Source organism: Musa acuminata, chromosome BXJ2-6 (assembly GCF_036884655.1).
Source record: "Musa acuminata AAA Group cultivar baxijiao chromosome BXJ2-6, Cavendish_Baxijiao_AAA, whole genome shotgun sequence".
NCBI lineage: Eukaryota > Viridiplantae > Streptophyta > Magnoliopsida > Zingiberales > Musaceae > Musa > Musa acuminata.
In genome coordinates this window covers 7,177,489-7,198,933 of record NC_088343.1, presented here as the reverse complement: position 1 = coordinate 7,198,933, position 21,445 = coordinate 7,177,489, and the positions used below count along the sequence as shown (strand labels likewise).

Sequence of the window (21,445 nt, the reverse complement as noted above, 5' to 3'; positions counted from 1 at the left end):
TCGATGATTACTCTAAAAAATCACAAAACAAAGGTAAAAGTGGTTCAATAATGGAAGAATTTGATTGCCCCTCCCTTTGTTTTTTTAGCTTACTTTCTCCTTGGAGTGGTGAACAGTAAGTACACCTCAATGATAATGGACCTTCCAAGCTACGTTACATTGAAAACGAGAGAGAGGATCTCTCTCTGCCTATGTGTCGGCGAGTGGAGGAACTATACGAATATAACTCACTAAAATTCGAAACATTTTAGATTCTAGAAACCTATGAAATGATCAATTTTATTCACGTTTTGTAATCCTTTTATTTACATGGATCCGACGCACCTCCTTGGGTGTGTCATTTCACCCCTCCTAATCGGAGGCGGCGAACGTGCCAACTGCTTGTTGGGAGCGAGACAGCTCAACGAAACACATCGCTTTTCCAGCGGCGAAGCTCAGTCCTTTAGCTTCGTAACAGTAGCTTTCTAAAATCACCGTCCGCGTGACGCGAGAAGAAGTCGTCGTGAATTCGCTGGATGATCTGAGTCAACACAAAAAAGAAAGGCAGGGCGTGAGATGCAGGAATCACGAAAGTTCAACGCTGGGGGAAATCCAGTCAAGTCAATACCGCCAAAGAAGACGCAAGAGTGCCGTCTTCCTCCCTCTCGTCACGATCCATTTCCAGAAGAGAAGGCCCGGGAACTCCAAATTTGCGTCTGCTGCTTGGGAAGAAATGATATCTGCAACACGACAGCAGGAAGGAACAACATCAGGCTACGGAGTTCGACGCCGACCGAACATGCATGCTACAGGACGGTTTTTACCTCTCTACAGCAATCAAGTTGGGTTGGCTACTCGGCCACACACTCGGAGTGTCGTCCATGATCACCGCGGCACATTCCAGTCCTAAAACCCCTTTCAGATCTTTGCGCTGGGAGACCATTCTATCACCATCGTCTCTCCCCGACATGACACGCCCGCCAAACAAAGACCCGGTCGGGTCAAGCAGCTTTGCCATCGCGGTAGCGTACGGCCTGCTTCCCAGAGTGTATATATGCAGCTCGTAAAGCTCGTTAGCCTTCTCCAGAAAATTCCAGATGCCGGGTCTCAGTTTAGTCCACAATCCCATGTGTCGGAGGCGGAAGAGATGTCGTTGTGGCTTCGCTCGGTCTTGCTCTTCTTTCCTCTTCAAAAGCTCTTCCTGGATTGGATCCACATATACAAACTAGAGGGGCAGATCACTGTTTCAGCAAGTCATCGTCAACGTGCGTAAACAGTAGGGCAGAAACCAAGGTGTGGACGTTTGTGTTCTACCTTTGTTGAATTGAGGAGGGTGTGGTCCAAATCGAGGACGAGAGAGAGCTTCCTAGAAGCGAACATTCTATTCTGTTCCACGAGCCTTCTCGCTCTCTCTCTCTGGATGGCCGCTTTCCGCTCGAGACTACGCCCGTCCAGCGGATGATTTGGATCACCTTTTGCACTTTCTGGGGAAGCCACAGCAGGTGCGGGCGTTGGAGTCGGCTTCACATCCTCCACCTTACTAGCTTTGCATGGAGCGAGTCGGATGTTACCGTGAGGAACTGCCGTAGTAGAAGCAACGGTCGGTGCTTCTTTTCCATGTCCTGTGGTGTCGTGAGGACCAGCGATGACACGATTTACTTTGTTGGGTTCAGATGCAGCGGCCACATTGCGAAACAGAGAATGACGGGGCTCACGAGGTTTCAGGTGGATCGTCCTTCTGTCATTTTGAGAGCTCTATAAATACAGAACGATAGGTCATTCAGATTGCAGCAAGTAAATGCAAAGTTAAGAGTCTGGTGAGCAATAAACAATATTACAATCAGAACATTGACATGGCCATTCAGATTGCAGCAAGTAAATGCAAAGGTTTCGAGTCTCGTGAGCAATGAACAATATTACAATCAGAACATTGGGACGACCATTCAGATTGCAGCAAGTAAATGCAAAGATTTCGAGTCTCGTGAGCAATAAATAAACATTGACATGGCCATTCAGATTGCAGCAAGTAGATGCAGAGTCTGGTGAGCAATAAACGATATTACAGTCAGAACATTGACATGGCCATTCAGATTGCAGCAAGTAACTGCAATGGTTTCGAGTCAGAACATTGACATGGCCATTCAGAGTCTCCTTACAAATGGCTTCCGGGAGGAACAAATAAGAAAAGAAAAAGAAGTAAATAAATCTGTCACAAAGCGACTGAATGCCAGGCCTCACCATGGAAGCTGATTGTGGAGTTTTCCCAGTTTCATTGGATTTGAATGGAGAGTTGTTCAGTGACAATTCTGATCCAGTTAGTTTTTTTGTGGTATGGTCCAAAGGTACATACTCCTCAACTCTTTTGCGTTTCCTACTGTTTGTGGTTCCTCCCACAGATACAATATCTAGTGTGGATGCAGAATGACTGCCTTCATTGTAATCTGCACAAAGATTCAGCAATGGATTACACTTCACTCTTTGTCTAGAAGGTGTGAGTAATCCCAACTCGGGCAAATCAACTGCTTCCGAAGCGAAATATGGTTGCTCCAAAGAAACCATACCGCCAGGAGAAATGGCGGGCTCTTGGGTCAAGTTTGTAAGGATATGATTGCGGGTGCCACCATACTGCTCTTTCTCTGTTTTATGACCCTCAGAAACAAATGAGTCAACTATAGCATCAATCTGCCAAAAGCAAAGAGAAATGAATGGTTCAGGGTTTACCAAATTCCGTAAATGATGGCTTAACTAAAATGCGTGGAATATTCTAAGAACCTGTTTCGTTTGTTCAGTTGTTATAAGAGTGGAATACTGGTCTTTTATGTGAGTCAGCAAACTGCACCGGATACAACAGAGTTGGATTTAGTTCATAACATAATATTGTAGTAAGGATTGATAGGGCATAAGAACTAAGCAAACCTCAAAAGCAATTGCTCCTGCTGCTGCAAATTATCAGGATGAAGCACCTGTCGCAAAATTCAGAAGCAGTTTAAGCATCAACCACAAAAATCAGCAACTATTGCTCAATACCAAGTGAGTTTTTGTTGTTCTTACGGAAGGAACTGCTTGAGTTCCCATGAATGCTTGTGTGGACATTGGGTTCATGTCTTCAAAATATTTGCACAATCGTAAAGATCTGTATGTACGAGGAAGCGAACAACATCAAAATGGTTCATTCATCACCCAAGAACCGCTAAGATTTCAGAATAATTCAGCAAAAAGGTATGAATTGCTCTTTCTTTTTATCGATAAATTGTTTTCTCCTGTATTCTTTTTGGTGTTGCTTATTGCAAATTCTGATTTCTGTGGTTTCACATTATAGTCCCTGCTTCTCTAAACTTGGTCGTTTGCTCAAATTTATGCCGTAAACTCTGCCCCAATCATGGACCCAAGCTCACATTCCTGTCAGATTCTCCCCGTATCGTGCGATTCTTCCACCATCCGATCCCCTTTTCTATGGTTCGTTCTCCAATTTATCTAAATCTCGCCTTCCTCTAAATCCCCTTTCTCCTCTTCCCTTCCGCCGTCGCCCTCCTGATTGCTATCCTCTATTTCGCCATCCTATCCAAGGCCTTCTTCCAATTTCCCTTGCTCCTCCTCCATTCCACAGTCACCCTCATGTCTGCTATCCTCTATAATCGCATTACAAGATTTCTCTGCCGTCCTATCACCGAAATCATTTTATGAGGCGAGATCGCCGCCACTCGCAGGCATCAAATCCAACCCGAGAGGCTTGGTTTGCACAGCCAGCGCCCTCGGAGAGACATAGAGGCCGCACCTCATTTCTTTTTTTGACTCTAGCGTCCTTCTTGAAATTAGGTCTTCACCACCGGCGACTCCGACGAGTTGCCGTCGAACACTTGCCCTACGCCCCTCCCTGGCATAAAAACCAACTTGTTCTGAACGCAATGCGCCCACGCAAAACCACAGAGGTTGGGGACCGGGGGCGCAGTTCTTGGACATGGGGAACCCATCCAAAACCTCGCCCTCCCGACGCTCGCGTCTACCCAGATGGGATGATGGGATGATCACGGAAGGAAGAATGAGAAAGATAGAAAAGACATGCCTGCGTCCGCCGAGCGACTTCGCTCCTCCTCGATGGCCTCCGACTCTCCGAGGAAGAGAAAGAAAGCGAGAAGTCAACAAATAAACCCTAAACCCCCCACGGCGGCCAATTTATAGGGGAACTCCGCAATCCCACAAGCGATAGGAAAGCCCATATCACTTATTGGATTTCAAATCGCCCACCCGATTCCGGTTTGACCCCTGGCTTACCCGCCGGTCCACCGTGGGGCCCGGCACGACCCATAGAGAGGATAGGACTACAATTGGGCTTGGTTTTTGGGCTATTCTTAAGAGTAGGCAGGCGTGCATGCGTTCCAAAAAGAAGGCTTCTCTTCTTCATCCCACCGTCGGCCAGAATAATTGGTCTGCGAGAAAGGAACCGGTGGCTGCACCAGCACAGAGATAGTGATGTGCCATCACAGAGAGATGTATGCTTGCTTGTGTTGCAAGTGGTTTTTGGGCTATGCATGCTTGTGTTGCAAGTGGTCTCGAATCATCGCCTGAAGAGATGTATGATCGTTTGCTCTGACCTCAAACATCTTATGATGTCTCCTTTCCCCTTTCCTAAGTTTTCTTTTCCTTAGTGGAGGATTTTGATATTGAGAAAGAAAAAGGACACCTTCTCTCTCTCTCTCTCTCTCTCTCTCTCTCTCTCTCTCTGTGTCTCTCGTGGCTTATGATTGGAATAGTTCGCGTTATTCTGAACATTAATTTATTTGACAGGATGGATGCGAACAACAATTCAGTACCTCAAATATGTTCGCTCATAGCACAGATATTGGTGGCGGTAGGTCGCGAAGCAATGGGAAAGCCTTCTGCCCTCTGTCGATGGAATGTACTGATTACTACGACAAGCGAAGAACAGTACTGTTCCTATCTACACATGATTTATTCATCTTACCTACTCTCTGATTGATTCAATGCATGCGACAGTGATCTCTACATGTCAGTATCTCCGGAAAATACTTTGTTATTCTATTTTTCTGGATTCAGTAAGAGATAAAAATTTATCTGAAAATAACAAAAAAAAAAAGGCACCATCTCATCATTTCTTCAGGCAACATCGACACAACCCACTTGGCGCACAAACTGATGCATGCAGTCGGTGGCAATCATCAATCGTGCAAATGGGGGAAACCGGATCTTCTCTCTCTCTGGCGGTGTTGCCTTTGTCTCATTTGTTGGATTCATCTAGGTCAAACGGAGTTTCTATTATCTTCTCGACCGTGTGTCCTTTGTCTCTTCCCGAGTGTTGGGTTGATGACGAAGCTGATGATGGTGCCGTGACGCACGGAAGAGTGCAGGTTTTACCGAGCAAATAGTACACATTGGAGACGTAAAAGCTACTGCTACAGCCTCTCTTGTGGTGTTCCGAACAACAAAGGTAAATCTCAGTTTCATCCGCAACAATATCTTTCACAGTCACACGCAGTATCAGTTGATTTGGCTGCGTCTGTGGATCGGAGAAACCAAAGAAACTCATGCTCCATTAGAGGACAAGGTCGCAGATGTGCCTCTTTACCTATATGTCTGCGATGACGACAAGAACAAGCCTCGGATTTAAGTCCCAATTCCTTCATGAACCGTGGAGTATATATGCATTCGCAGTTCGCCGACAGCACTCCTCTCTTTTCGCTATACATGCAGGAATGAGCCGGAAATCGTCTGCTCTGCTTCGCATGAAGTCATTACCTCCCATCCGTGCCAAAGTGTAGGGTAATTAAGGCTCCCTTGTCGCCCAAGAGATCGATGATGCCCGTAGAAAGCCCAACCGGTAAGCGGTCTTTATCGCTTTCAATCGCGAAAGCGAAGGTTGTAACTCTCCTGCCATCGTAGCGCGAGCTGTGATGACTGTGCATGCATGAGGTCGACGCATGCATGGATATCGTTCGTTCGATGGTCCGATCAATCCATTAATATTGCGCTGAGATTGTCACGTACGTGAGACCATTTTTATATGTTGAGGCTGTCCAAATAATAATAATAATAATCCCCTGCTATTGATCTGTACTTGGGTTGGCAACGCATCGATCCGATTGAATTCCTCATCAGAGAATTATTCTTGCACCAAAGGATGTGATGAGCTATGATCCCATTGAATCAGGGAAGAGATTATTGTTGGCGGTGGGCCCCGCCCGCAGTTAAGGCGTTGGGTCTATTGCTTTTGTTCTTTTTCTTTTTTGTATTTTTCGGGTAAATGTTACATCAAAATAAATAAAAAGTGAAAAAGAAATATTGTGTAATTATTGTTTTTTTATTGGTTAGAATTTATATAAATAAGGGACACACGTCGTGGTCATCTCTTTCGACAAGCTGAGAAAGGGAGGTTAAGACGGTAAGCTCACCACCCGCTCTTAGAATTCTCCTCCGCCATGAACATCTCATCCACCTCCTCCTCCTCCCCTAGTTCTCGTACCTACCGCGTCTCCTTGGACTTGGATCTGTAAATCGATTAGGTTGGCTGGAAGCGAAGGCGGGGAAGATGCCATAAGAAGATGGTCCAGGTTTGCAATCTCCTCCGTCGACAACACGAGGAGGCCTACGGAGCCCGTTTCGCGGTGGACGCCTGTTGCGATGATATCAAGAATTATTCTTCCTCGAAGTTGAGATCGATGGCCGAGGAGCCTTCTCGAACCATAACACCGGAAGAGGAAGAAGAAGAAGAAGAGAAGGAGGAAGAAGGCGACCCCGGTACCTCCTCCGGAGATTGGCTCCGATTAGGCCTGGCGTCGCCGCCGTCAGAGCGCGCTGAGGGACGACAGGTATTGACCGAGCTCCAGCTGTTGAGAGATAGACCTTCGTCTTCGTCATCATCCGTGGTGCCGGTGGTAGGGTTGGCCCCGCCGCAGATGCCCTGGGGAAGTTGGAACACCGGTGAGATGATCGGAGCTGATATGTCGTCTGTGCCGATGCTGGCCATTCCGGAGTTCACGACCGCCCAGTTTGCGCGCCCACTGGGGAGCCCCGGGGCGTCGGCGGAGGCTGGCATCGGTATAAGGGTGGTTAGTCCACCGAGAAGACAAACGGGCATTTGGCTCATACTTCAGGCTGCTCCAAATCAGTAAGTTAACATTGGACACTATCATCATCTTCTGCTGCTGCTTCCAAGTCGAGCACTTGTGCTACCACCGGGTGCACTTCACGTGTTTCCTTCTTCCCAATATTATGAGTTCTCATTCTTTCTCGCAGAGGAAGACAGCCTTTTTTGCCTCAGATACCTAGGAGCTACTTGAGGATAAAGTACTTGCAGCTTCTCCCTCCTCTGAAGGACTTCATGGCTGTGCTAGCAACGATTAAATCTCTTTTTGTTACTGCTTTTTACAGGGATGAAGGCCTGACGATTAGTTTGCTGATCAAGTACTTGGTGAAGAAGCTGGGCTTGGAGGATGAATCAGAGGTATCCGAAAAATCTATGAGCTCACTTATCTTGTGTTGCAACTTTGTCTGTTTGGATGGAAAATGCATGATCTTAGGATGTAGGATTACTCTAGCAATGATTTGATGAAGCATCAAGAATGCGATCGGAAGCCAGCCATGAACGGGAGCTGCTTCTAAACCTCTCCTTCTTCCTGTTGCTGTTGTCTTTTTGATATTCCTAAATATTAATCCTGTGGTTTCCTGTGCATGGTTGGTGCCGAGATGCTGAAAGAAACATGGGAACTAGAAGGGCCACCTTAGAATGTGGGTTTGCAACTTGCATACTAACTTGGGTTTTCTGGTGAGATGTTAATGTCTGAGTGGCACATCATTTCTCACCATGATTAAGGCTTCCTGAGCTTTGCTTGTGGTGCAGCTTCGGTAGGGTAGATGGGGTGTGTGTGTGTGTGTGTGTGTGTGTGTGTGAGAGAGAGAGAGAGAGAGAGAGAGAGAGAGAGAGTCTAAGTGGAGATCAGACACACAGATGTTTTCAGTGTTTGTTGTGGGTGTGGTCAAACTCTAGATAACATTTTCTATTGGAGGACTGGCATGCCATGGATGGAAGAGACACGCCTAAAGAAGGGACCCTTTATAGGTTCTCATGGAATAAGACAACCACATGAAACATTGCATGCAAACATTGGATTCAGACTGTTTCGACACATCCCTTAGGGTCATTCTTCACTGTCCTTTGCTGAAATCTATGCAGTGTCCTAGAATAGCACTGCATCTAGAATTCTGCATATCATCAGTATAATTTAGCAGACTTGTCATTAAAATGTTTCATATCAAAGATAAGCTAGTAAAGAAGTCCTCCTCTTTGTGCCCCCAAACACATGGATCCATCCATATAGGTTCCAAAGTGGGACATCTCCCTCTCCATTCTGTATGGTCCCATACTCATCTTCATGTTGATTTAACATGCTTTGACACCATGTGATTTTTGCACAATTTGCTACCTCTTCATCAAACTGAGTTGCTAACCTCTTCAATTAATTAGGGCTGATATTATGATAGAGGTGTTAGCTTGTTGTTTTCATGTACCAGAGAGAACATGATGTTGGTTTAATAGTTTGTGTATGCATATGAGAAGGTAGAGATAAAATATCTATCTGATGGGTAATTACTAAGACAAATCTCCTCATGCATGTGTGGTTATTCCTGGAATAGCCACATTATGAGGATTGTGGGTAGTCACAATATTAGTTAATTATTTCTGAATGAACTGAATGATGTAGCAACACAAGTTCTATCTCTTGATCTAATGATCTCTATATGACATTTGGATGTCAGATTTTAACAAAGTACATTACATGAGGATCAAAATCTACAAAACTTTGTATTGGGTCTAATGCTCCTCGGACACATGGTTAGCATTAATCCACCTCTTATTAATTTTGATCATTACCTAAGGCTACATATATATGTATGACATGTATAATAACACTTACAATTAGAAGAACAAAGATTTTGAACTATATATGTGCAAAGGTAAACCTCTCTATCACACTTGATGATGTTGAGATGTAGGTTAAATGCCTGAATTGATCAACAACTATGAGTACCTTGTGATGGACAATAAATGCCAACAATAGTGTCCTTTTCTTTTCTTTTTTCGAGTACTAGAACATTAATGTCCATATAAAACATCATATTTCATGTGTTTGAGATCAAGTTAATGTCAATACATTTCTTACTACTTATTTAATCATATAAAAATGAAATCATATGTTGGACCAGTGTGCTAAAAGTCAGGTTAATCATCTAACTTTGATCTTGAAGCCAGGCAAAAAGGTAAGGAACTAGATGTTGTTCAACATCATCTTAAACTCAGCTAATCATACTTCTTTCTATTACCATAGTTGTTGTAACAATTATTATGTCTTTCTTAATAATATTTCATAGCATATTGCACCATGACTGATTGAAAGCTGTGAATAAATGAATTGACTTCCTATTTCTCTTGACTACAGCATAATATATATAAACCTGGTAGCTAGCATGACTAGTGCAGCAGACTCAGATTACAGAGTCTAAATATTACTGCAGGGAGAGTAAGTTTTTGTACTAACAATAACATTTAGACAGTTCTTTTTTCCTTGCTGATTTGATGATTGATGTAATTGGCAGTTCATATGATAAGACATTTGTGTCCAAATCTAAGAACATTACATCTTGTTTTTTTCTGCATTGAGTGGTAGACAAAGTAGAACACAGGAAGTGCGTTTGAGGATTAGGGAATCCATGTGCAGTGAGGTTTGGATGGAAGAAAAAAGAATACATCATCATGGGGAGATTAATCAGGGTAAGCATGGAGGAGATGGAGTATTTGCATGTCATGCTCTTGCAGGCCTCACATCATTCTGACGTCCATCAACTGCATGATAGCATTACCCAACATCACATTAAAGGCTAGAAACATTGTTGGAAGACCCCATCAAGAACATAAGTGGTGGTGCACTTTATGGGAATAATCTCTGAGAGCCCCCACACACCATCTTCCAACACCATATATCGCAGGGATAATGCATGCATGGAGTGGGGACTACGTATCCGTAGCTACAAAGTGATGCATCATCTCTGGTAGGTGGCGAAGAAAGCATCAAGTCTTGGACAAATCACAGGACCACAGTTCAGTACCGGTCGAATCACAGGCTCCAACACTGGCTGAGAAGGAGTCTCTCTCTCTCTCTCTCTCTCTCTCTCTCTCTCTCAAGACAGAAATGAGTTGTTTTCCCAAAGGGAGGAGGAGGGCTTTCGTACCCGTGGTGAAGGGGCAATGTGAAGGAGACAGCGCATGCAACTTTATTGTGATGTACGATTTAGGTGGAGAGGTTGATACATGGAGAAAAGTAGTACCGGTAGGGTTCCGAAAGAGATGGGCTCATTGCTAGTTGTAGGACCAGTAACTTCCTAACACAAGTATGTTTTGATAGCTTATACATACATGATGGAGCATAAGTGACACTTTGTTATTGGAATTATAAGGAGATTGCAAATGATTGTTTACTTGTTTTTCTATCTATATTATTTTCATTAATACAATATTTTTTTTTTTTGTTGTGCTTAGTTCAAGAATAATAGTGAAAATGCAATTATTTGGACAGTGAGGGGAGATCCCACATTGTGCAAATCGTAGTTGGATCCCTATCATCTTTGTCAGCAACTTTATCTTCAATAATTGAGTGCTATAGATTAGTTGGAATGTCATTGGGATTATCCATATGCAGTACATGTTTATCATCCATCTTATGATTATGATGCAACTCATGTTTGCATGCCTGAGTTGATTGTTCAAGTCATGGCCAAAATATATAATGAGAATATTTTGAGCTTAAAATATAAAGCCTAATAAGATATTTAGATTGTCTCTTTACTAAAATTTGAGTCTTCATCATCCCAATGTAATGTTTTCTCTGGTTTCAATCAAATCAAATAGGTAGATGGTAATATGAGTCATTCTGGCCTCAACTAGATTTGGGGGAAAGAAGACCTTGTTTCAGATTGAGGCAATATGCATCTAATCTAGGAATGAAATAATATTGATATTTAATACAAACAAATGCTAATCCACCTTCATGCATATGCCTTTTGTAATTTTCTATGTTTTTGCTCATCGAAATTGATTGAGTCAAGCTTCACGAGCTACATTTCTAACATCAACTTTATCAGGTCACATGTAAGTGGCACATATTATGCTGCACTGACAAATGTATCTTCATGTGTTTGTAATGCTTCTGCTATTGTGTACATGGATCTCAGTGAACTAGCCATGATAATTGCTGGTACATTGGAGATGACAACAATTTGATACAAACAGATCCTAAAGATGAAACATCACATCACATCACTCACATTTGAGTCATCATGTCCAGCGACAAGGATTTGTTTGCCAATCATTTTCTGGTCATTATCTCATTGATGTTTATTTCACAGATCTGCACTTAGACTGCAATTTTACTTATACAACTGTACAAGACCAGCATACTGAGAAAGATAACTGTGCAGATTCAATATGTTCATCTAATCTTGCATCAACTTGAGCCAGGTGGAGATTACATGCAGAGACCAGCAGCTTCTTCCCTTCTTGACCTTGCAATATGTTCGAGATAACATATGGTGTTTGCGCGATATGATGTCCATGCTTGTTGATCCTCCCAGCATTGATCATGTGATGACATTGCAGTATAGGAGAGGCAGGGATCGATATCGATCGATGTCTGCGCCGCTCTTTTTGTAATCAACCATTCTGCTAATCTTTCCAATGCGACTCCTGTTATTTCTGTTCTTCCCAATATGATTCATTCAGCAGCAAGTGGAGAGAACATGACACCTTATGAAGTAAAAATTTCCAGGTAATCTTACCTTGGTACATTATTCCTCAGCTAATTCAGCAAACTCTGATGTCTGCTGCAATCTTCAATCCTGTTTCTGCTGACTTCCAACTTTCTCAATGTACAGCCAGATGGATACATATGATTTTGTTCCTGCTGATATGCTTGGATGTCAGGTGCTACAACCTCTTCTTTTTTGCTGCACTCGAACCTGAGAAAAGACCCATAAATTTCATCAGATGGTTTGTACTGAAGGATATGTAATGGTTCAATTACATGTACAAGCACAACTTACAAATCATAACAAGGTTTAAATTGTCAGTCCGAGACGGTGCGATGCCTTGTAGACCCATATATCAGATGGTGTATTCACTTGCACCGCTCCATATCATCAAACAATATGACACAAGATTGATCCTTGATCAAATTGATAAAAAGTGATTGATATGTATTGGTCTGATTCGTATTTAAAATCTTAAATAGTCGCATGTTGAAAAGAAATGAAACATTGAATTACTAAGATATTGCATCAAAAAATTGAGAAGATTGAACACGAGAAACAAAACCAACTCTCACAACTTATTTCACTCACTGTACAAGTTGTAACATGACGCAAATAAGAAGTGTCAATTGGGGAAATAGATTCAATTTTCAAAGAACAGCCAAAGAAGAAGACGCTCTTCAAACAGCATGGAATAAACATAAATGGCTGATATGACTCAGGATGTTTCCATGGCATGATTTCCTGTGAATCAGTCACTGCCTCCTTTTCTATTATAGGTTCTTCTTTTCCTGTTCTGCATGCTTAGGTGGTTCTGCAGGGAAGTATTTGATGCCCACAAGGTCACCAACTTTGCTGATAACCTGGAGTTGCATAACCAAAGGATGAATATAACACCAGTGGCCATAATTTATCTGAGGATTTAAATCATGTTAGGGAAAACTGGATGTAGGATATTAACTTACCTCCAGACCTTTCATCAGGTCTTCTTTGGAGTGTGAAGCAGAAATGCATATCCGAGCCCTCGCAAGAAGAAGAGGTGTTGCTGGGAATGCAACAGTCACTACTGCAACCTGCAATGTTGGCAGCATAGTTATCACCATCTGGGATTCACAGGTCAAAAGGAAAATAAAGGCATATTGATGAACGATAGCCAAAAGTTTGGAATAGGATGACCAATGAATGGTCAAAAAGAGAATCTGAAGGTAAATGTGCAGGCACATCAAAGTGCCACCTCATAGATAGTAGCAGGTGCTAGACACACAGGCACTTGAAAGGCTGTTTCTCAATAGATGATGCCTCAGCTAGGCATGCATATCCTACAGTAATGGTGCAGTTTTGCAGGGAAAACTGTCTACATGGTCATAGGGGCATCTTATTGTGCAAGTAACTGGTCATTCTGGCTCAGAAGAAGTTTGTGTAATATCATTATCTGAAAAACAATGCAATAATAGAAGCAAAACATAGAACCCACTCAATATATACTGAATCTCAGAAAGTTGTATATACTATTATCAGTTATGATAATATAATTGTCAATTAATTGTGTCACTTACATTTTGTCTGAGGCATTCCCTGGAGAAGGCTGGGATCTTTGCTGGATTGTAGAGCATTATTGGCATAACCGGAGAATCATTATCACCCAGAACCTCAAATCCCATTTTCTGAAGTTCTGACCTGAAGAAGTTGCTGTTTTCACGAATGCGTGCAAGTTTCTGGGCACCTAGCATAATCACACCAACCATAAATAAGAAACTTTTGTACTTTACAGGAGATCAATTAAGAAATCTAACTTTATAATAATGTAAGATGCACATGTGATTTGGTAAATACCTCTATTTGACCCATCTTCCCCAAGGATAACCTTAATTGCAGAGATTACTTGCTGCACAGCAGGTGGTGACATGGAAGTGGCATACAGATGTGCAGGGCAAGTGTACTTAAGATATTGAATGATTTCCTGCATAAGACAATAAGTGTTAGGAAGTGCATCATAAATTGTCTCTATTCTGTTTGAGAGTTTGCAAAATTTGTTTCAACAAGATGAAGACCTTTGATGCTGCAATGTAGCCTCCACAAGACCCAAATGATTTTGTAAAAGTGCCCATCATGATGTCCACATCAGCTGGATCCACTCCTAGGAGCTCACAAACCCCCCTGCCTGATTTTCCAATAGCACCAATGCTGTGGGCCTCATCCAAGTATGTATAAGCCTATTTCATACAATAATTAAGTCTATTAGTTTAGTAAGTTCTTTATTTTTAACAGCATCCTAACGTTTAACACTTAAGCATGAGAAAAGAAATATCTTTCTAACAGATTCTCTAAAACACATGTCAATTGATTATCATAAAGCAATGTTAGCATGTAACTAATCAAACCTTGTATTTTTTACAGACAGCTATAATTTCAGGAAGCTTGCAAAGTTCTCCTTCCATGCTGTAGATGCCCTCCACAATAACAATTATCTTTTTCCAGGGTCTATGTGTCCGAGGCTGTCCTTCAGCTATCTGCTCTCTTAGAACATCTTCTAAATGTGAGGGGCCTAGATAACCATGCAACCAACTTATGAGCAAGGGAAAAAAGGGGATAGTATTAGCATGTGATGGCTTAAACTTACTGTTGTGCTGGAAAACACGTACTGCTGCACCAGATCCTCGAGCACCATTGACAATAGAGTTATGGTTCAAAGAATCACTGATGATCAGTCCTCCCTAAATATAGCCACAATTAGCATCAATCAGCAAGAACTACATGAATTTCATACTTGCAGGTCCAAAGATTTTAACAGGTTAGTGAATTTCGGAAATTATAACAAACCTTCCCAATCAGAGCAGGGATAATTGCTGAGTTTGTCACATAGCCCATGCCAAAAAGTATAGCAGCTGGTTTTCCCACAAACCTTGCAACTAGCTCCTCAAGCTCAGTGTGTAGGTTTGTTGTCCCTGGCACCAAACAGAACTTAATCAGATCAATCCAAAAACGGTGATATTTGTTCTCTATTGACATCACATAATATTCATACCACCATCAACACGAACACTGCAGGTACTGGGTGAGTATCTCTTCATAGAGTCAATAACACGAGGTGTGCAGTATTCATCTGCTGCAGCAAACCCAAGGTAGTTGTATGATCCCAGATTTAAGCATTTCGTAGTATTTGATGTTCGGCTGCAAGAACAGAACCACATAAATCTTAACATGTTCCTATAGAGACTTATAAGTTCACAGAAGCATTCCACAAACTCACTAATAGCAGCAATTTCAAGATAAGCTCTTCTCTAATGTTTTCAGGATTTTACAGTTCCTGCACCTTTGGGGGTTGAAGTACCGCATATTTCAGATAAGATACCTTGTATGTATATATATACATATATGTATGTGTGTGTGTGTGCGTGCGTATATATATTAGAGAGAGAGAGAGAGAGAGAGAGAGAGAGAAGTTTAATTTATAGATATAAAAAAATTGCAGACTCTGATAGATCAACCCTATCAATATACTTACTGTAGTGTCTTGTTATTGTCATTAGAATAACGCTCAACAACATCAATCCAAGCATCTGGCGCGCTTGCAATTGGTCGGCTAAAACAGTCCTGCCAAATTAGAATTATTAATAACATTGTTCAAATACTAGCAGAATACCAACAGAAAACTTTGGTGGGAACTACTAATTTCTGAATGTGCATGAATATCTCACCGAACAGTTCAATCTTGTTTTGAGGTTTCTACTTAGAGAAAATTAAATATTCTAACTCATCTTATATCCTCTGGCTTAGAAGCTTATGACGATGACTAGATCAGGAATAGTACTCACAGAAAGAGAAACAGAGGAATGGATGCAATATAATCTCATACTTGGATCCTGAATAATGTGGATGTTGAATGAGGCCGGTCAAAGGACACATTCGACTGAAATATTGGTGTCACAAGTGAACACTGGATGTTGAAGAAGCTGAGATTGTAAATAATGTATTTCATATTTTTATAAATAAAGAAGGGATATCCGACAGAAATACATGTTAATTAGGTCACAACTCCGTTATCTCAAATCTAAATTTAAGCACCATGTTCTATTAGTTGTTTTCAAGATTTAGTTATTAAGAAAGACACGGAAATAAATATAAGTTGGAAAATAGAAATAGATCAAACTTCTAATCATGTCAACACGGCCTTAGACTCCTACATCCATATAGACACTTCCTTTCATGAGACATGTACCTAGTGACTCTGTCTCTGTCAATCTAGTTTGATAATCAATTATTTAATTTTCCCCACCTCTTTGTTATCTTTTTTTTTTGGTCCCCTCCAGATTATGATCTTATATTTTGAAACCAATGTTTTCAACGTTTGATGGTATGGATTTTTTATTTTTTTTTGTCAATTATAGAGTTCATTGTAAAAGGCAGTTTATCATGTACTCGCCAAAACAACCCTTTCTTTATCAGAACATTCAGAAACCGCAGAATTCATTTTACAGCACTATATATAGGGTTAAGTAATGAGGAAACCAAGTAAGGCAATTTTTTCTTTCTTTAGTTAATAAACATCTAGGAGCAAAACGCCCAAAATCAACATTCTGAACAGGAAACAATTAAATCACAACAAGATGATAATTTAACGGAGAAACGGGATAGAGGAACAAGGAAAGACCAAACCTGAATTCGGAGATAAAGCCGGCGTGTGTAGAAATCTTCAAGCCCTAAGCAGATTGGCGCATACCCCTGTTCCAAGGGCGAAAAGAAAAAACCACATTAGAACCTCAAAATCAGGTGTACAATCATCGAAAAAAGGGCAAGCCAGAGAAACGGGATGCGAAAGGAGAGGGTTAGGGAGTAAAGCACAGACCTTGAGGTCCTTGGACTTGGATCTGGACCAATCGATGAGCTTCCTGAAGAAATCCCTCAGCTGGCCGAAGGCGAAGAGGAGGCCGTAGCTGAAGAGGGTAGTGAGCGCGGTGAGGTACGGCAATCTAACCATCCTTCAATCGCCGGTGTTCGGCTCCGTCGGAGATCAAATGGCTCGAGGGAGGCAACGTGGGGACGAGGACAGAGGCGAAAGCGGACGAGGGTACATATGGAGGACACATAGAGGGAATGGTCATCACTGGCGTCGCGGGTTAACACAAACAACATACACAGAGATCGAACGTCGAATAGAAGGGAGGTAAGTTGACCGTCCACGCAGCCCAACCCTCTCTTCTCTCCTATTTTCGTCTTCTCTTAAAATTTATTATTGTGATTTATATTATTTTTGTATAATTACAATACATTATTATTATTATTATTATTTACCTACACGCAGTGTTATTATATATCCATGAAAACTCGACGCCACAAAAAGAATTTTAGTTATTATCATCTCCACAATATTCTCCATGAGAGCAGAATAAGTGCATTTAATTCTTTGATGGATGATCTGCTGCTACTTAAATAAACAAGAAAAGTAAGTAGGGAAGGGTTTGCCGCCCGTCACACTACGAGTGCGTGCTGAAGACCCACGCCGTCCCTCCCTCAACTACAAGTTGACAATGATGCTGGACTTAGGAAGTCAACGTCAGAGAAGGTATGTGTTTCCTGTTAGTCAACATCGTGTTGCGTACGACGAAACCTATTCGAGTCAACAGCGTGTTTTGTTTTCACTAAGAATTCAGTCAATAATAGATTATACGATTCCGATTGATGTATTGTCAATGCCACACTTGGGGGATGTTTTCCATTTCTAGTGAGATGATCGCCGTGTTGCGTACGACGGAACCAATTCAAGCCATTCTTAGTTTGATTGTCAAATAAAATAGGATGACATCGCTTTCCGATTTAATTATTTTTATTGATAAAAAATAATTTTAATATTATATATTTAAAATAAAAGAATTAGATTTTTAATATATATTATATATCAAGAATTATTATAATAACAGTATCGCAAGTTCCTAAATTTACGAGTATGAATAATCGCAATCTAATACATTTGATTGGAATTGGCCAACGAACTGGCACCAGAAAGATCGATGCCCACTGCTATCGACTCCTCCTTTCCTCTCTCAGAACTAAACGACAAGAACTGGGACCCACGAACCCCCCAAACTCCTCTTCTCCCATTCATCAGCCTCCGATCCCATCAGCAGCCGTCCATCACGGACGCCACGCATCAGATCACGCGCATCAATTAGTAGGGAATTATCGGGGAGGACAGGTGGTGTACATCTCGATCCCATTCCCCTGATGCCATCATCACCGTCCCCGTCACGCGATCAACCAGATCAACCGCCGTCCTTTCCGCCGCACAACCCCCGAAATATTCGTTCCCTTAGACTAGTAAATAATTATTTTATCCTGTCACAGCTAATCATTAGAAGCTAATGATTTCATTTAATCGCGATGGCAGAAGACGCAATTTCATGCCGAGGAGAAGGGCTTTACTGGAATTCGGTACTCTCTGTTTCGCTTGTTCCCCTGCTCGCCTTGTCGGATGGGAAACGGGAATCATGAGGCTTCTTCCGACCGTCAGATTGGAGAACCGGGGAGGTATACAAAGTGAACCGCAACGTCGACTCCGGTTAGATGGCCGTAGTAGAGATGGGTGGGAAAGGAGAGTGTGAGGCGGATCTCCTCTTCCCTACCTTGGATCTTGATCTAAAAGTTCATCTTTTATGTGGTAGTTGAGATTCGTTCCTGCGTGTGCTGGATTTGTTGTTCTCACATGAATCTGTAGGTTTATCTTATAGTTTTCTTGGGTTTTTCGTGTGATTTGTGTTGAGTTCTCCCCCCCAAAATTTCTCCTTTTTGTGGCCGATGTGGTACGATGAAAAAGGAGATGGGGGGGTTCTTGCTCGATTTGGCGCTGTGAAAACGTTATCTTCCGTGGACTATACAAGAAAAGAGGGCTTTTTAGTACTTCTGATGCAGATCTAAGCTTGCTGCCATGTGAAATTCTGGAAAGGGGGCGGTAGTTGGCGTTCGTACTTTGTTCTTGCTTACTTCGGTAGCTTCTCGTGGAGTTTATCTACAGATCTGATCGATTACTTGTTCTCGGTCAGGAAATATCGAATTTGCTGGAGTCTCTAGCCATGACTTACTTTCCGGAGGAGGTGGTGGAGCACATCGTTGACTTCCTTGGCTCACACCGGGACCGGAACGCCGTGTCGACGGTGTGCAAGGCGTGGTATCAGGTGGAGCGGCTCAGTCGCCGGAACGTGTTCGTAGGTAACTGCTACGCCATCCGGCCCGAGCGAGTGATGGCCAGGTTCCCTTGGATGAAGTCTCTAGGTGTCAAGGGAAAGCCCCATTTTGCTGATTTCAACTTGGTCCCCTATGATTGGGGCGGCTTTGCGCAGCCCTGGATCGAGGCCGCCGCTCGTGGCTGCCCAGGCCTAGAGGAGCTGCGGTTGAAGAGGATGGTGGTCACTGATGATGACCTCGAACTCCTAGCGCGCTCCTTCCCCAGTTTCAAATCTCTTGTTCTCGTGAGCTGCGAGGGCTTTAGTACTGACGGGCTCGCTGCGATTGCCACTTATTGCAGGTGAGCTGCCTTTGCTAACTTTATAGAATGTGTAGCTTACGATACGTATCTTGACGTTCTACTCTCTGCTGGAATGTTCTTTGGTATATGGGCCATTGAGTTGTGTCGAAGGTTGAATAGCGTACATCTGTGTTTATCATTAGGTTCATAAGTTTCTTGATATGTTATTGTTGTGTTGGATTTGAATCAATTTTTTCCTCAAGCAGGACTCTTTTACCGAGCTTTACCATGTTGTTTTGCTAAAAATACAATTTTGCTGTATGACAACATCAATCTGGATCAGTCTGTTGGATGATTAATCATTCAATTTAATTGGTAGTTGCTTGTTTCCTCATTTTTCTTATTTCTGAAGGGCTGATATGAATTTTGTATATGAAACTACTCACTTGCTGGTTTGGTAGTGATGATGAAATAACTTTTTTTTCCTGTTGATCGAAGCGCTTGATTATAACTTATAATATTTATCTTTTCTGATTCTGCTTTGTTGCTGCCTATCAGAGGTCTTAAGGAGTTGGATTTACAGGAAAATGAGGTGGAAGATCATGGACGCCAATGGCTCAGTTGCTTCCCTGATTCCTGTACTTCTCTCGTCTCCCTAAACTTTGCGTGTCTCAAAGGGGAGATCAATACAAATGCTTTGGAGAGGCTTGTTGCTAGGTGCCCTGACCTCAGGAGCTTAAAGCTTAATCGTGCAATATCCGTGGAGTCACTAAACAGGATACTTGCTCGGGCACCTCACTTGGTGGACCTTGGAACTGGTTCGATGACGGTTAACCACCATACCGAAGCTTATCACAGGCTGATCAATACCTTCCTCGGATGCAAATCATTGAGGAACTTGTCGGGGTTCTGGGATGCCTCTTCATGCTGCCTTCAAGCGGTCTATCCCGTCTGCGTGAACCTGACTGCTCTAAACTTGAGCTATGCTCCTGCAATCCAGGGCGATGACCTTATCAAGCTGATTTGCCTTTGTTTTAAGCTTCAAAAGCTTTGGGTGAGATTTTGTTAATTCTTTGCTAAAATTTTATTTGTTTCCTTATGTTTCATATGATGACCACAGGCCATTGTTCCGCAGGTGTTGGATTGCATTGGGGACAAAGGATTAGCAGCCGTGGCCTCCACTTGTAAGGATTTGCAGGAGCTGAGAGTATTTCCTTCTGACATCTATGGTGCTGGAACGACTGCTGTGACTGAGGAAGGTTTGGTTGCGATATCTTCAGGATGCTCAAAGCTTACCTCATTGCTGTACTTTTGCTACCAAATGACAAACACTGCACTTGTAACCGTTGCAAAGAATTGCCCACATTTCACGCGGTTCAGATTATGCATCCTCGATCCAGGGAAGCCAGACCCGGTCACTGATCAGCCACTTGATGAAGGTTTTGGTGCAATTGTGCGTTCCTGCAAGAATCTCAGGCGGCTATCACTATCGGGTCTTTTAACAGATAAGGTTTTTCTATATATTGGCATGCATGCTGAACATCTTGAGATGCTGTCGATTGCATTTGCTGGTGATAGTGATAAGGGGATGGTATACGTGCTCAATGGATGCAAAAATCTCAGGAAACTTGAAATAAGGGATTGTCCATTCGGAGATGATGCACTTCTAAAGGATGTGACAAAGTATGAAACAATGCGATCCCTTTGGATGTCATCATGTGATGTTACCCTCGGAGGTTGCAGGGCTCTTGCAGCAAAAATGCCAAGCCTCAATGTGGAGATTATAAATGAAAGTGATGAAGCCGATGAGTTTCAGGAAAACTTAAGTGATCTTCACAAGGTGGAGAAGTTGTATGTCTATCGAACTGTAGCCAGAGGAAGAACCGATGTACCAGATTTTGTTAGGATTTTATAGCTTAATATGATTAGCTGTTGGATGTTTTATTTATTTTAACTCGGTAAATGAGCTATTATGTTTTAGACTAGCTTTGTAGATCAAAGCTGGGGTAGCCAAACTGAATTCCAAGATATGTAGATTATGTTCTATGTAGTTCTTGTTGTACTTGTAGGTCAAAAAGGTTAGTAGGATTATCACTAAGCCTGCCTCTTTCTTCATGGATATGCTTGTTGAACACATTGTACCTAGGATCTATGTGAAATGAAAGAGTGAGTTTTCTTGTAGTCTTATACTCT

The 21,445-nt window shown here is 42.2% G+C and overlaps 4 protein-coding genes and 1 long non-coding RNA gene across 10 annotated transcripts; 2 read left to right on the top strand and 3 right to left on the bottom strand.

The window, feature by feature from the left end:
* Positions 1-280: 280 nt before the first annotated feature.
* Positions 281-1,724, bottom strand: LOC135614531 (uncharacterized). The gene is made up of 3 exons (XR_010487593.1): positions 804-1,724; positions 608-719; positions 281-520 (listed from the first exon to the last, which is right to left on the bottom strand). It is a non-coding gene; the product is annotated as an uncharacterized LOC135614531 (long non-coding RNA).
* A 61-nt stretch (positions 1,725-1,785) lies between these two features.
* On the bottom strand, positions 1,786-4,107 carry LOC103988287 (uncharacterized). Its single transcript, XM_018827263.2, has 6 exons — positions 4,043-4,107; positions 3,031-3,112; positions 2,896-2,942; positions 2,752-2,812; positions 2,541-2,661; positions 1,786-2,420 (listed from the first exon to the last, which is right to left on the bottom strand). Exons 2-6 carry the CDS (start codon positions 3,079-3,081, stop codon positions 1,786-1,788), a joined length of 915 nt encoding a protein of 304 aa, XP_018682808.2. The 5' UTR covers positions 3,082-3,112; positions 4,043-4,107.
* A 2,236-nt stretch (positions 4,108-6,343) lies between these two features.
* Positions 6,344-12,116, top strand: LOC135582460 (uncharacterized). 3 transcript variants are annotated; one of them, XM_009405512.3, is made up of 5 exons: positions 6,347-7,102; positions 7,231-7,281; positions 7,366-7,438; positions 11,507-11,813; positions 11,920-12,116. In XM_009405512.3, the coding sequence occupies exons 1-4, from the start codon at positions 6,537-6,539 to the stop codon at positions 11,696-11,698; spliced, it is 882 nt and encodes a 293-aa protein (XP_009403787.2). In that variant the 5' UTR covers positions 6,347-6,536; the 3' UTR covers positions 11,699-11,813; positions 11,920-12,116. The 3 variants fall into 3 exon arrangements, with proteins under 3 accessions (XP_009403785.2, XP_064968075.1, XP_009403787.2); XM_009405510.3 differs by having other exon boundaries at positions 6,344-7,102; positions 7,231-7,438; XM_065112003.1 differs by having other exon boundaries at positions 6,344-7,102; positions 7,231-7,438; positions 11,507-12,116.
* A 307-nt stretch (positions 12,117-12,423) lies between these two features.
* LOC135614529 (long chain base biosynthesis protein 2a-like) lies at positions 12,424-16,914 on the bottom strand. The gene is made up of 12 exons (XM_065112002.1): positions 16,640-16,914; positions 16,450-16,515; positions 15,299-15,387; positions 14,819-14,964; positions 14,614-14,738; positions 14,414-14,507; positions 14,175-14,338; positions 13,845-14,006; positions 13,627-13,753; positions 13,350-13,516; positions 12,759-12,866; positions 12,424-12,656 (listed from the first exon to the last, which is right to left on the bottom strand). The coding sequence occupies exons 1-12, from the start codon at positions 16,769-16,771 to the stop codon at positions 12,567-12,569; spliced, it is 1,470 nt and encodes a 489-aa protein (XP_064968074.1). The 5' UTR covers positions 16,772-16,914; the 3' UTR covers positions 12,424-12,566.
* Positions 16,915-18,311: 1,397 nt separating this feature from the next.
* On the top strand, positions 18,312-21,433 carry LOC135614528 (transport inhibitor response 1-like protein Os04g0395600). 4 transcript variants are annotated; one of them, XM_065112001.1, is made up of 4 exons: positions 18,312-18,448; positions 18,831-19,312; positions 19,811-20,306; positions 20,388-21,433. In XM_065112001.1, exons 2-4 carry the CDS (start codon positions 18,861-18,863, stop codon positions 21,165-21,167), a joined length of 1,728 nt encoding a protein of 575 aa, XP_064968073.1. In that variant the 5' UTR covers positions 18,312-18,448; positions 18,831-18,860; the 3' UTR covers positions 21,168-21,433. The 4 variants fall into 4 exon arrangements, with proteins under 4 accessions (XP_064968073.1, XP_064968072.1, XP_064968071.1 ...); XM_065112000.1 differs by having other exon boundaries at positions 18,325-18,501; XM_065111999.1 differs by having other exon boundaries at positions 18,325-18,739.
* Positions 21,434-21,445: the final 12 nt, after the last annotated feature.